This window comes from Chelonoidis abingdonii, chromosome 23 (genome assembly GCF_003597395.2).
Source record: "Chelonoidis abingdonii isolate Lonesome George chromosome 23, CheloAbing_2.0, whole genome shotgun sequence".
Lineage (NCBI taxonomy): Eukaryota > Metazoa > Chordata > Testudines > Testudinidae > Chelonoidis > Chelonoidis abingdonii.
Window position 1 is genome coordinate 13,009,887 of NC_133791.1, and position 14,869 is coordinate 13,024,755.

Below are 14,869 nucleotides of genomic sequence, written 5' to 3' on the forward strand. Positions count from 1 at the left end.
CCCAGGTTCCGAGACATGGGCTGCTGTTTCCAGATGCAAAGAGATAATCACCAGTCCATCATATTGACTTACAAAGAGTGAGGATACCTCTGTGTGCAGGTTATACTCTGCTCAACCCAGCTTCTGCCATATGAGTGTTGGTGTTCAGCTTATCCTTGACTGTCATTACCAGACCAAGTCTATTATCCATGGAAGAAAGAGTGCTCTGAGACCTCAGTAAAGCACTGTGCCCCAGCGAGGGGATGCTGTAGTCCTTTTTGCAACCTCTCCATTTGCCTCAGCTAGCATGTGAAATAAAGCTTGGTCTCAGAAAAATCTGATTCTCTGCATTCAACAGTTGTGGGAGCAGAGAATAGGCAACAGGATCTTGACTCCTCCCAACAGATGTGCTAGGCTGGGATGTGGAGGGGCTAACAGAAATTACTATGTTGGGTTTACATGAAATCTAGTTCAGTAATGCTTGTCTGTGCATGAGAGCAGCATTCCCAATAGGCTGCAAGAAAAATTGGAGTTTTGTGTCTGTGACACTGCTTGTTTTCCATTATGCACATCTTCATGTGCTATTAACATTCTTCTGAGCTAGGTATCTTGAGATCTTGATTTATCCTCAGACATGGCTTATGACTGTCTTCCCTGGTGCCATATGCCTGTGTTTATCATGAATCCAAGATGCTCCAGTGTGTTTGTTTCAGCTCGCTCTCTGTACAGAGCCCTGAGCCACAGAACATTTCAACACAAAGAATTGAATTTCCCTCTTTTGTAAAGCCAATATTAATACCTCCATGATCCCGGAAGAGACCCTGGGGGCATTGGTCAGGTCAAATGGTAATGATTGAAGTTGAAGAAAAAAACCCACCTACCATCCATACAGAAAGTGTGAGAATGAGGACATGAAGATGAGTTTCCTCTAGGAACCTGTTCATATGTTTCAGACAGTGCTATTATCTTTGTTTCTGATTATCTGAGGCTAGAAATAAGACTGAACAGTCCTTGATAAGGAATGGGCAAGATCATGCTGATCTGAAGGAGAAGAGCTATGGTTTCATTCACGTCTTGGCATTTCCATGGGCTTCTTGAATTTGGCAATGGGACCAAATTGTGTCTGTGAGTCTTTGCACGGCTCCATAGGGTACTCCCTTCTGGACAATGGCCAGAGCGGTTGGTAGCTGTTTTCCTCCAGGGTGAAAGAACCTGAAACTAACTGGGGGGAGGATTGAGCTCCTCATAGGGCTGGTTGGGAGTCATGCAGAAAGCTCTGAGGCATCTGAGGGCAACTACTGACCTTGCCTCACATTTTGGATTTGTTCCAGCTACCACTTGCGAAGTGGTAATCTCTCTTGTTGTACTTCAGGGACTTGTGATGTGATCTTTATTCTTTTCTGCAGTGTCTGGCAGGAGCCAGGATTGTAAATCTACTTTTCCAATAAGCCTCTGAATACCCTCAGCTTTCCATAAAGTTTCCCACTGTAGCACTAAAAGAACTGGGAACACATTTGCCTGAGCATCTGGTCTTGATAACAAAAGCGCCGTATACCTGCATGAAACAAATTTGTGTCCCAATAGCTTTTTCAGGGAAAAACTAGTCTATGTGGTTTTTTTTAGACTGAGAGGAATCCTACTTGCAATACTATCCATCTATACGAGCATTGCATGTGAAAGCATATGGAGGGTGTCCAATGACATGTAATGCTTTCATTTTTATTTATTTCTGGTATTAGGCTATGCTGACTGACAGCGTTCATGCCCTGGCTGCCTGAAAAGGGTCTGTACAGTGAGGAGGACAATCTTTCAGGTAAAGTAGTTCTCCCAGTTAGAAATGCGGAGTCCCTGACGCTCACGGAAGATAGCCAGGTTCATCTTTGAGAGTGACGCCAGCTGCAGCTGGGAACAGTAAACTGACCATTAGGCCATGGTGATGAGGGTGACAGCAAAGATTTTCCTAGTCTTTAGGTGTGGTGGGAGATCTTTTATCATGATGGCATCCCAGGGAACATGAAGGAGGATAAATAGTTATAGCTAGTCTAGGGCTGTAGCAGACTGTGTAAGCCTAGTTTCACAGTACTGACTAATCTGCCTGTAAGAGTACATCATCGGTTATGTCTGTTTTTCAATTTATATATATTATGTGATTTCCCTAACTCTCATTCGGACAGCTGGCCTTCCTCCCTGGAGGAGGGATTCTCTTTTTGTATGTGAGAGAATATGTACACAAAGAAATCAGCACAGATCATGCTGCACTCAGTGAAGAGGAATAGGGGAAACCACTGATGACTTTCTTTATTTAGCTCTTCTTTCGGAGTTTGTCCCTCTGATCCGGCTTCCATGCTGGGGGCTCATTGGGAGCTCAGCCATTGCTCCAAAGATACTGCCAACCGGCTAGTGATCTCGTTGCCCTCAGAAGAGGCTGGGATTACTGTCTTGTCTTCCCAACAGGGGCTCTGTCTTCGTCTCTCAGGGAAGGACTGTGAGGTTCAAAAAAGGCTATGCCCCAGGCTCTATCCATTTCTATTGTACGGGGTCCACATGGGGCAGATGGAGCTGTGTTTTCCCAGGAGGTAGGGTGACCAGAAAGCAAATGTGAAAAATCAGGATGTGGGGGTGGAGGGGTAATAGGAGCCTATATAAGAAAAAGACCCCAATATCAGGACTGTCCCTATAAAATCGGAACATCTGGTCACCCTACCTGGAGGTCACAGGCCGGGATATGAATAGGGATTGCGTTGGGAGGGGTTTATTATAGAGGAGGAAGCTGGAGGAGGGAGCAGGGCCCAAAGGCCCCTTCCTGCACTGTCTGGTATTGATGGCATCTGGGTCGTGTCCAGACAGGAGACACAGATCTTTCCTTGTTCCTTTCTCAGCCTACCTCGCTCCCTGAAGCCTACAGGGGCACCACTCAAAGGGAAAGCAGAGCTCGGGTTGCTACCTGTCCAGGTTTTCCTAGGATCATCCCTTTTTTGAAGTAGCTCTCCCAGATGAAACGGTTCAGCTATCCCGGGATTTTGTACCTCAGAAGTGACAACCCTATGTGGTGCTGAGGGGACAATCGCCCCAAAAAGCACAGGCAGCTCTGGGACACAACTGGGAGTTAGATGGCCAGATTATAGCTCTGAATTATCAGTCAGGAATTTGATAAAGTGGAGAGAGCATCCCTGCAGCAGGGAGGGCCTGGGGGACAGCTTGATGCTGGGGAGGCAGATAAAACTGGAGGGAAATTCAGGGGGGCAGAGCATTTCCTGTGGCCAGTGACTTACAGTGCTGGCTCGAACGTGAAATATCCACATCTGTGGGTCTTAGCACGATGGAGATCGTGGCTGTAAAGAGACCACTTTCGACACTGCTGTTTGCTGGGTGACCCTGGCAGCCAAAAGTGCAGGAAGTTACCCTCATCAGCATCTTGCCAGACGCCAAAAGCTTATGACAGGCTCAGCCAAAGAGCGACAATATTTATCACCTTGAATCAGTTTATTAAAGCCAGTGCTGGCGTGCAAGGAAACCAGAAAATACGAAGTGGCTGATCCACGGCTGCGCTGTTATCCTTTTTTCAGGCAGAAACGCAGCTTGATTTCAACGAAAGAAAAATAACCTTGGGCCAAATGCCCACAGGTGTGGCCCCACTAAAGACAAAGCACCCACTTATGCTGAGTCTGAATTTGGTCTGTTGCTTTTTGAGATTTGGCAAGTGTAGCACCATCTGTTAGTATCTGAACGCGAGGGAGTAGTGGGAGCAGTCTGAAAGGCTTGTAAACCTAGATCTAATCACTCCCACCCACACGGATTAACACAGCACAGAAACGTGTAAAAGATTTTCTTTGCAAATGCTGCAGTCATTCGCTCAGGCAGGCGCTACAATCCCAGGAGGCCTATGTGGATAGTCGCCATCAATGCTTAACTTGAAGAAAGAAATGGGGGTGCAGGACGTCAGTGCATCGAGGGGAGCTCGCACTCTTCTCTGGATTCTTCTAAACCAACTCAGCATAAAGCATACAGCTGAAGAGGGCAATTTTTATTTTTTTTTTTTTTGCTTCTAAGTGCCCCAGGTTGCACTAAGTGGCATGGCTTTTCATTAAACAAAGTGAAGTGGGGAGGACCCATCCCCCATCCACCCACTCTGCAAATCATCGCGTGCAAATACCAGCCTCTGACAACACACAGCACTGCCCTATGCCCCCACTTAAACCCCAGGCACTCTTCAGGCTTTAAGGCAGGACAGAACAAGTCCGACAACATGTAAAGTTTTCCTACCAATCTAGTTCTAACAGGGGCAGCAGCCGCCTCCTGCACAGGGAAAATAAAATGCACTCTGGGTACTTCTCTATAGGGTCACAAGTTGGGCCAAGCAGAGAAAACCTGAAAAGCTTTGCTAATGTCACAGGAGACCTCGACGGCCTGTTCCCGCAGCCTCATCTCGACTCCTTTTCCGACAGGCTGATAAATATATACCTCTGTCTTAGATTTATTCCAGACCCTCTGTTTGACATCTGGCTACAAGATGATGGCACTGAAATGTGCAATAATGATATAGGGATTAAAAAAAAAAAGGGTGGAGAGAGCAGGGAAAACCAAAATTAAAATAAGTGGAAGGGCGGAAATTCTTTTGCAGAAGCCTTAAGGCTTCTACAAAGCATGCCTGCATGAGCCGTGCCTCCAGCTTACCCGATGTCAACCTTATGTCTAAGGGGACAGAAGACCTCACCAAGCATTCCAGAGGCGTCTCTCAGTGAAACAAAGTCTTCAGAATGTATCCAGCCAAACAAGAAACGAGTTCATAAAGGCGCATAACATTCCTTCTCTTAGCACCAGAGGGAGGGATCTTGTCCAACTCGAATTCTAAAGCGAAGCGCCAATGTTTTCCTTGTTATGTTCTGTTTGCTGCATACCTCTCCCCCACTGTGACTGCTATTTGACCTGCTGTCCGCTCAGAGACCCTGAGGGGAGGGGTGTGTGGGTGTGTGTGCGGGGAGGGGAAGGGTGAGTCTCGGGTGGCATTTGACTTGTTCATAGCCATTAGAAAGAAACAGACAGCACTGAGTGTGCAGGGAAGGAGCAGGTCCATCAACTGGCAGGGATGGGGCATTCAGTATAGTCTGTGGGAATGCTTCTTTTACCTCCTCTTAGAATGGGCATGTTATTAATGAATGGACCCTCAAAACTAAGTTTTAATTTAAGGGTAGACACCCAGCAGGGAAGCCCCCTTCCACCAATTCTGTTTGTTCTTACAGCTGCAAGGCTGGCATACCTGATCATGGCTAATGAGAAAACACACAGGATTAGACAGGGAGAGGAGGAGGAGGGCAGTGTCTCCCCTCACCTCAAATGGATCTCAATACAGATGGTACCTTTGTATTCCTGGCAGATCGCTGGAAGGGCTCTCCCATGAACTAACTAGAGCTCTTGACAGATTCTCCCACTTCTCAGAAAATAAATAAACCTCCAAGCGCCACTAGGGGAGCAACCTCTCCACAGAGCCGCAGATATCTAGGGAATCAATACAAAACCCCACTGTAGAAAGCCTTTTCAAAGCAGATGCCATAAGAATAATAATGTGGCTCCTGACCTCAGGAGGAAAGAAGAGTTACAAGTAAATCTCCAAGAGCTAGGGAAGTTGGATACCATCATTGCAATAAAGAGCCCCAAGACCCTGATCCTGCAAAGGGATCTGCTCTGATGGAATCCTATTCACTTCTCTGGGACTCTATGTAGGCAAAAAAGTCTGCATGGATCAATTTCTTTGCAGAATCGGCCTCTACATTTAAAGTTAAGTCGATCCAGTTTACATCACTCAGGGATGTGAAAAATCCACCCCCTGAGCAGTGTAGTTAAGCCAGTGTAAACCCTAGTATAGACAGTGCTAGATCGATGGAAGAATTCTAGCTCCTGCCTCTTGGGCAGATGGATTAACTATAGCAACAGGAGAACCCTTCCTGTCAATATAGGCAGTGTCTACATTGAATTGCTACAGTGGTGCAGCTGTACCACTGTAGTGTTTCAAGTGTAGACAAGCCCTTAGGTCAGTGGGGCTTCTGCAGCTCCCATTGGCCGGGAACAGTGAACCACAGCCACTGGGCACTGCGGCGGGCTGTGCATGCAGACAGTCAACATCTGCAAAATGTCTCACGGCCCGCCATCAGATTACCCTGATGGGCCACATGCGGCCGACGGACTGCCCACTGTTGCCGAAGGTTGTGCAATTGGCAAAATCCATTCATTGATGAATCTACACAGAATACACCAACCAAGGATCAGACCCTCAGATTTTAAGAGCATCACGAAACCGAGCTCTCTGCTCTCCATGCTACACAAGAGAACAACAAGAGCATCCAAATGTGAGGCTCCACTTCCAGCTTTTCCAACAAAACACAGATCCCCTCTAAAAAGAGATGTTTTATTATGTGGATTCTTCCTCTTGTCTCTACATTTTTGCAAGTAACCTCTCAGCCTGTAAGCAAATAACACTTTGCTCCCACCATTTTGAGGACTGCAAAGCACTTGACAAACATTAAGGAACCGAGCCTCACAACAGTGAGATCAGGAAATACTGGTATCCCTGACTTTGCTGATTGGGAAGCTGAAGCACAGTGAGAGAAGTGACTTGCCCCGGGGTCACACACAAAATCCGAGGCAGAGCTGCAAACAGAAGGCAGGAATCCTAACTCACACTCCTGTGCTTTAGCCACAAGACAGTCCTTAAAGCGCTTTTCTTGAGGTGCTCGCATATCACACCCGCAGCCAATCTACGCCGCAGTTATGATTAATTCCTCTCTCGGTTGTGTTTAATACATGGTAGTATGCCCGGAGCTGCACACTGGATGGGTCATGGGGAGGTGTTGCTGTACTTTACTGGGTTGTTAAAGAAACTGTATTGTACAAACCCCGCCACCCCCCCAAAAACAATAAAAATGAATGTCTAGTTGGGAATTCTACCTCACGGCTTCCTCCCTTTTTCGGCTCATTTAAGGCTTGAGCCAACTCTCACATAAGACATTGGAAAGATCCCCATTGATTTCAATGGGTGTTAGATCAGGCCCTTCCTAACTGCGCTTCCCACCTTCATGTTTCATGGCCATGAGTTACATCCCTTCCGCTTTTTGGCACATATTCCATTTACTTCTCCGTGCGGGGTGACCAGTGGGATCTCTCGGTGTAAGAACTGCTTGGGTGAATAGGGGTGTGATGAGGAAGGCCCTAAGGTTAGTTTGTTTCCAAGCCAACACTGGCTAAATGAGAGGAAATCTAGTGATTATTGCTAAAAGGAAATTATATTTCACCCTAAATTAACAAAAATATTCAGAAAGACCATTACTTTCTGTAAATGATTTCAGCAGCAGGCGGGACCTTCCGCTAATCAGATTGTCCATCTCATGAAATCTGTCTCTTCACTGTTCTTTCTGAGCCTCCCACTTCAGCATTTGGACAGGCAGCAATAAAGACTTGCTATGGCTAGTGCTGTCCTTCCACATGCAGGCTTCTTGAGCGGCCCCTGAGCGGACCAGCTGTTTGCTCCTTTCCAGAGATGCCGAAGGAATTCGAGGAACGATCTGTTTCAATAGCTATAAGGTACAGCCACCCAGTGCAGTGAGGGGAGAAAAAGTGGGGTCCCAATCAACACCCTTAGCTAGTAACCCTGCAAACCCATTTTTAAAATTCTCATTCAAAAAGTTGATCTGAAATCAACACTAGTTGCTTTTCCTGTTAGCAGAGTGGGGAGGGATGTACTGTGCCCTGGTTTTAGCAGGCTAAGGGTACAATTAAAATGACAATTAAATCTTAAAACTATGAGCAGATTTAACAATCAGACTCTAAAGAATTAAACATTGTACAATCTCAACATTTTTGTTGTTCCGGCCAAAAGTCCAGTCTAGCCATGCGGTCCTGTGCAAAGGTCGCGTTGCTATGAATATGACCTGCAAGAAATTTGTTGCCTGAGAGCAGCACAAGTCACGCGAGCAAGGCAGGCTAAAAGCCAAGACTGCTGATTCACAATCTTGTCAGGATTTTAATGCTTGTGTTGGCTTCACTTTTGAATGAGTCCAAGTATGGCCAGGTCTATGTTCTCCCTTTAAATGTGTTCATACAGGTGTAGCTTCCAGAAAACTTGTGGATTTCTTCAAGTGCTGACCGAGGGAGAATGCTGCAGAGGAAGCCAAGGGAAAGGAAATAAACACACGGTGCAACCTTTCCATCTGTTCTAATGAGAAGACGTGCAAACACACACACACACACACACACACACACACACACACACTCAAGATGGGGTGACTACTGTGGCATGGGTCAGTAATCTTTCAGTCAGAAATACCAAGGGTCCAGTCTTGCAAGTTGCTGTGCTTCCAACAACATCGGTGGGATCCGAAGTTGATCCGAACCTGGCATGACTGGCCCTAAGGGAGAAAATGCTACAGAGTCTCCTCCTACTAAGAGACAGTTTACTAAACAGGACCTGGTAGAACAATGTAACCTGTAAGAAGGCATCATTCCTAGCTTCTGTTTCCCAGAAGCTCGGAATGGACGACAGAGGATGGATCACTTGATTACCTGTTTTGTTCATTCCCTCTGGGGCACCTGGCATTGGCCAGTGTCAGAAGACAAAATATTGGGCTAAATGGACTCTGGTCCTACCCACTATGGCCATTCTTATGTTCTTATCTACGTCTCTTAAATTGCAAGATTCTGTTCAATGTTATAAATCTTGAGAATTTATGTTGAGAATCAATCTATATATTTATCTTGAATACACATCTATCTGTTTAGGTATTTGCCTTTTTCATCACATGGTCCTGGTATGATTGAAGTGCTATTTTCCTGTTGTCTATTGTGATGACAAGCTAAGTGAATAATTTATAACAAATAATATACACCACCTCTACCCCGATGTAACGCTGTCCTCGGGAGCCAAAAAAATCTTCCTGCATTATATTGAACTTGTTTTGATCCACTGGCGGGCGCAGCCCCGCCCCTCCTGGAGCGCTGCTTTACTACATTATATCCAAATTCATGTTATATTAGGTCGTGTTATATCAAGGTAGAGGTGTATTTGACAGATGCCCATTCTTTTTCTGGTTGTAATGTGTCCATGAACTGATTAAGATTTTCTCAGATTTATTTGGTATTCAAAGTTATTTAACATATCTTGAGAATTTTGTTTCCTATCTGAAATCTGGGACGTGTCATTTAGTTGTGATTGGTGACATAAGTCACATGGCATTGTTTCAGTTCTGTGATTGGATGAGCTCTATTTTTAGATGTTTTCTGGTCTCAATGCTCACAGAAAATAAATTTACAGTGCACTGTCCTCAATTATTTCAGTGAGCGAGACTAGGATTCACTTTCCACACACTGTTTCAAGTTCCCTTAAAAAAGTGATCACAAAAAAAATAATTAATTTTGGTTTACATTTTTATGTTCTCATAGCTTTAATAAGTAAGACATTTCCTGGAAATGGATTGTCAGTACAGAGCTCAGGGATCTGTGAGTTTTGAGGTGTTGGGGGACGCATACTCAGATGTAACAAGCTTAAGACAACTCTACACACGGAACCGTGCAAAGTTTTCTCCCCATCCTTGATGCCCTCTGGCTTCTGTGGGAGGGAACAATCTGGTCCTAGGTAATTATTGTATCGTGCAACTGCCGAACTGAGATTCGGCTTAGCAGACAGAAAACGAGACTGCCTCCCATCCCTGCCCAAAGGGTAAAATGAGTGCGTCAGGCAGCCACAGACAAGTGAAATATTTACCTTTTCAAGATGACAAGTACATGCATTGTCCATGGAAGGAGGAGGAAGGCTTGGTTCAGCTGAACAGCTTCTACTGTTCTCCTGGCCACTGTCTCTGGCTTCAGTGGGGGGAAAAGATTGGGGAACCTGAGTGAAGAAATTAAGAAGTAAACTCATTATCTAATTAGGGTGCCGTACAATCCCAGTCCTTGGGCTCTCTGAGCTGCTGCTGGCATTCAACCACCCTACAAAACTGTCAGGGAGGAGCAGAGAGAGGAGGAGACCCTGATCCTCTCACTCACCACCCAAACCAGCAAAGGCTGAGGGGAGCATATATTGCATCCTGTAAGAGGGCATAACAGGGGCCACTCCCTCCTCTTCCTCTCTCCTGCCTTTTTCTTGGATTAAATTACTGGCAGTGAAAGACAAAAAACAGATGCTCCCCACTCCTTTTAATACCAGGAACATGGATTTCCAGCTGCCAACGGCAACGTCACATTGCACCATTCACCAAGGTGGAGGTTGCACAAACTGTGTTAGCAGTTCGTATCAAGAGATACAGATCCACTGGCAAAGAGTTCATTTGGCTAGTCATTAACTCCTTGAATATGGTTAACTTTCATAGGAATAGGCATGGGTCCAGTGCTCTTCTCGCCACTGTCTGTGGAACTTTTTGCCATTCATTTCAGTGTGGGAGACTGAGCCCCTCAGTAGGAATAAAGAAAGAACTAGGAACTTGTTGTGTGGATTCCCAATTTGTAGGACTATTCGCCCCTTTGAACAACCTCAGACATCAGTTTGGTTCCTCTGCTCTGATGTCCACAGCTGGCTCCCAGTTCAAAGTCACTTCTAATTTTCTCTCTAGAAACAAGTGCCTGGAAGACACTGTCTCATAGGAAAGGCAAGTTGAAGTGTACATGTTGGGGGTGTACCAGCAAATCAGAAGAACCAGCCTGATGGTTTCAGGAGGCATAGAGTGACCCCTCTGATCACAGTCAGATCAGACATCAAATTCTCTTTAAAAAAACCCCAGGCGTTAACGAACATGTTCAGTTGAATAATTTCAGTGAGATGTTTTAACCAGCCTCTCCTGGACTGACCTTATTCTCATGCCCTGAAACATCTCTGTGCTGGTGTGGAAAGGCAGGACTGTTGTAGCATTCACTCCAGGACAGTCCAGCAATCCCAAGGTCAGGCTCTCCATAAAGGCAAAGGAAGATGCTTTGGAGGTGCAGTAGTCAATGGCACCAGGGATGGCTGACAAGGCCAAGACAGAGTTCAAGCAAACAATGTGCCCATTCTGCAGCTCCAGCATGCGTGGCAGGAAGGCCTTGGTAGTCTGTAAAGAAACCGAGAGAGAAAACTTCTTTAAGCAGAGACACAACAGAAATGGTAGCTACTAAGAAAACAAGCCTAGTGAAGCAGGGCCCAATTGTGATTTCAGTTGTGCAGGGGTATGCGGAGTAATTCCATTCAAACTTCATGATTCATACCCAGCTTCATGTTGAAGGGAACCTCACTGCTCTGTGAGGGGTTCCAAAAAGCCTCAGTTAACCTGATCTCATGTGAACAAAACCAAACCTGCGCTATCACAATACTAAGCCGTGTGCAAAATACAAGACAATGAAGATCATGCCCTGGTCTGCTCAGACGCACATTATTTAGGATAAAGACTTCAACATGGAGAGGAACAACACAAATATATTATTTTTTAACTGATCTAATTAGAAACTGAATGAGTTTAATGCAAGCTCTCTTCCATGAACAATGCAGCGATGCATCTGGTCATGTTTCTCTCATGTTCCAGATGTGCATCAAACAGAGAAACTCTCCTTTGTGCCCCCTGGGATTTCTCAAAGGAAATCAGAGTTTTTCTTATAAGTTGCAGGGTGGGTTTAAAAGAGCATCAGAGGCTTTATAATTACTGGAAGCCTTTAATATGATATTTTAGCAGAAGTAACTGAAATCAATTTGAGGGAATCTGTCAAACTCAATTTTTCCCTCAGACTTCTCTCCCCTGCCCTTTGCCTTTCACATTGTTTTTCCTGGCTCGTTTTCATGTCAGGCTGATCCTAACAAGCATTGTTTGGAAAAGTCTAGCAGCAGCCAAGTGTTTACTGGCTGCGATTTGTCACTCTCATTTCCAAGTCTGAATACGCTGGATACAGGAGCTTATCTTACCCAGAACTGTCCCAGGGTATTTATATGTTGTGATTTGAGTAGAGCATCATCATCGCTGTCCATCAAGCTCTTACCATGAACGACAGCAGCATTGTTCACTAGGATGGTGATATCACCAACCTGCAAAAAGAAAAAGGGAGGGGAGCTGATTGGTTACGGTGAACATCTCTTTTCACAAATACAGCAGTCACTTTGGTCCTTCTACTTCAGTGATGGGATAGTTGCTCTTTCACAGCTATTTATTTCTGCTCCTTCCATACTCAGCTTCTTGATACAGTGTCAGGATCCAGCATAAAACCTACCAGGACTGATTCTCTGCTGTTTTTATGCTTTGTGCAAATATTTCCTCTGTACAAAATTGGTGTCAAGTGGACACCCAGTGTGAATGGGTAGAGAATTCTGATTTGGTAGCACTCCATAACTTCTTTGCCCAGATATAAATGTCAAAGTAAGGTCGCATGGCATTGGAGAATCAGGCCCTTTAGTCCCTACCATAAAAACAAAAAACAGATAGGGCCAGGTCTTTGAGACATAGCCAGTAGCTTCTCTTCTTCCTAAGTTGCCAGAGAATGTTTCCTACTTGCCCCTGGTTAGGGGATTTTCTAAGCTAGGTCCATCACCGGATTCACCACACAGACCAACCTTTTCCCGGACAGCTTTGGCTTGCTGATAGACTTCCTCTCGATTTCCCACATCGCAAATGAAGTAATGGCACTCCGTTCCCATCATTCTAATCTCCTCTGTGGTTTCCTTAAGATACTTCTCAGTTCGACCCCACAGGATGATCTGCAGCAAGAAACATTTGCTCAAGTAAAATTGTTCCTGTTTTGAATCTACCGTAATTAAAATCTGTTTCTAACTTGAACAATTCGACATGGATCGTTAATTGCAATTGCAGTGCCAGTTCTGTCACATTGTTTCATTTAGGGCCACGCTGATTTTTAAACGAAAATATTTATGTAGCACATGGGTATAGGGAACTACGGTGTTGGTGGTGGCCAGAGTGAAGTGACTCCATTGTGATGGTGACTGATGCACAGCGTCCAGGTGAAGGCTTTTTATTTGCAACCTGTGTAACAGCCAACACTGAAAATCTGAGCTCTGGGCCGAATGACTGGCCAGTGGCGATCCTTAAACAAGCCAGGCACATGGGCAATTAAAACAAACAAACCATCAAAACAAACATTTTCTCTGATTGAATCCTAATTTTGTCATGCAGACATGGGGTGGAACTCAGGGAAGTGGGTTAGGTTTAACCCTAAAAACATCGACCCTATATATACACAATGCATATTATTGCTTGTCAAATATTGACTATTACACTTCGTTAGAGCTTCTGCTCCCTAGTAAGGTGAAATACAGTTTAGTCACCCCATGGAAAGTAACAGTTTAGAATGCTGACATTATAAGCTATTGTTCCAGGGCAGAGATTTTCAAACTGGGGTATGTGAGCTCTTGTCAGGGGATACACGAGAAAAATTCTGAAATGGTGGACAATGCATTTTATTTCGTAAGACTTGGCAATCTAATCATAGGTATATTATGACTCTATCTCAGATGAGGGTCCGCAGTAGACTACATTATTTGGAAAGAGGTATCCAGCCTAAAAAGTCTGAAAAACCACTATTCTAGGTGAATTCCCAACTCAAGAGAATGGAGGAGGAGAGGCCAAAACTATACTAAAGAGGAGGAAATTAAGCAAAAATAACAAAATAAAAAAAGCTCATTATAAAACAATGTTGTGGTTTTCAGTTAAGCCCACAAGAGCAAGGACACTCACCACTGAGTGAGTTCAATAGGCTGTCTGTCTAAGTAAGGCCACAGACTCAAGCCCTAAGATTCCTAAACCAACTTTGTCTCAGATTTGCTGTGCTGGGGACATTGCAGCACCTATGATATATGCTCAGAATAATGGGTCAGTGTCTGCAGTGGGGCTGTGGGAACTCTAAACACACATCGACAAGGACATTTGAAGTCAGAAACCGCAATTGTTACTTTTATTTGTTTTGCAGTGAATACATGCAAGCTCTCATTCAGCATTTATTTAACAAGCTGACAGAACACTCAGGGGAGAAAGCGTATTGTAACAAGAATTAGAACAATTCCTAATGGCCTCCTGAACAAGAAATTCAGATTGTCCAGCACAGAACTGGGATATAATGAAGCCATAAGTGCAGCCACCTTGTTGTACATTTCAGTGGCCCCACAGAAGTTAGAGATTGAAAAGGTCCTCGAGGTTCATCTTCTTCCAGCTAGAATGTACTCTGCAGCACGTTTTCTTGTGACTCACACAGTCTAGTTTTAAAACGTCTTGAGTGAACAATGAGGCTTTCACCACTTCCCGTGGAGCATTAAGACCACGGGGTAACAGATTTAACTGACAGGCAGATTTTTCCCTCCGGAACACACCATAAATTTCTCCTTTCTGTAAAGCTCTTATGAAGTATTTCTACTTCCCCAAATTTTAAGACTCTTGCCCATGAACCAATCCACCTCCTCTGTTCTCTAACAGTTACAAAAAAAACTTCTCAGCCTCCATATCCAGGGCCATCCCTAGGAAGGTGAAGGGCCCGGGACAAATCAGCTCCTGCCGGCTTGGGGACCCTGCTCTGCATCGTTGGCTAGGCCAGTGGGATGAATCCGGCCCGGTGCTAGGCTGCCTGTTGCTGCTGGCAGCTGCTGGCACCCACTGTGGGGCTACTGTTTGCCATAGTGCCACAGCAGAGGGGGCAGGAGACTCGCTGCACCAAACGCAGGCGGCCGAGCCGGATGTGGGATGGCATGGGGCGGCAACCGGGACCCCAAGCATGATGGGCTGGCAGCCCGGACCCTGGGGGTGCTACAGCATCCCATGCACCCCTAGTTACCACACACCTATGTCTTCTGGGACCAATGGCACCAGCCCGCGGGGCCCAGAGCAGTCGCCCTGATTCGCCCTACCCAAGGGACATTCTGTCCATATCACCATGAGCCATCAGA

The 14,869-nt window shown here is 45.3% G+C and overlaps 1 protein-coding gene across 1 annotated transcript in view; it reads right to left on the reverse strand.

The window, feature by feature from the left end:
* Positions 1-6,366: 6,366 nt before the first annotated feature.
* DHRS3 (dehydrogenase/reductase 3) overlaps positions 6,367-14,869 on the reverse strand; it is a 40,990-nt gene continuing 32,487 nt past the window's right edge. The window contains exons 2-6 of the mRNA XM_032775376.2: positions 12,533-12,676; positions 11,891-12,010; positions 10,810-11,048; positions 9,731-9,856; positions 6,367-8,128 (exon numbers count right to left, since the gene is read on the reverse strand). Coding sequence (XP_032631267.1) covers positions 8,044-8,128; positions 9,731-9,856; positions 10,810-11,048; positions 11,891-12,010; positions 12,533-12,676 — 714 coding nt within the window. The 3' untranslated portion in view covers positions 6,367-8,043. The remainder of the gene's footprint in view (positions 8,129-9,730; positions 9,857-10,809; positions 11,049-11,890; positions 12,011-12,532; positions 12,677-14,869) is intronic.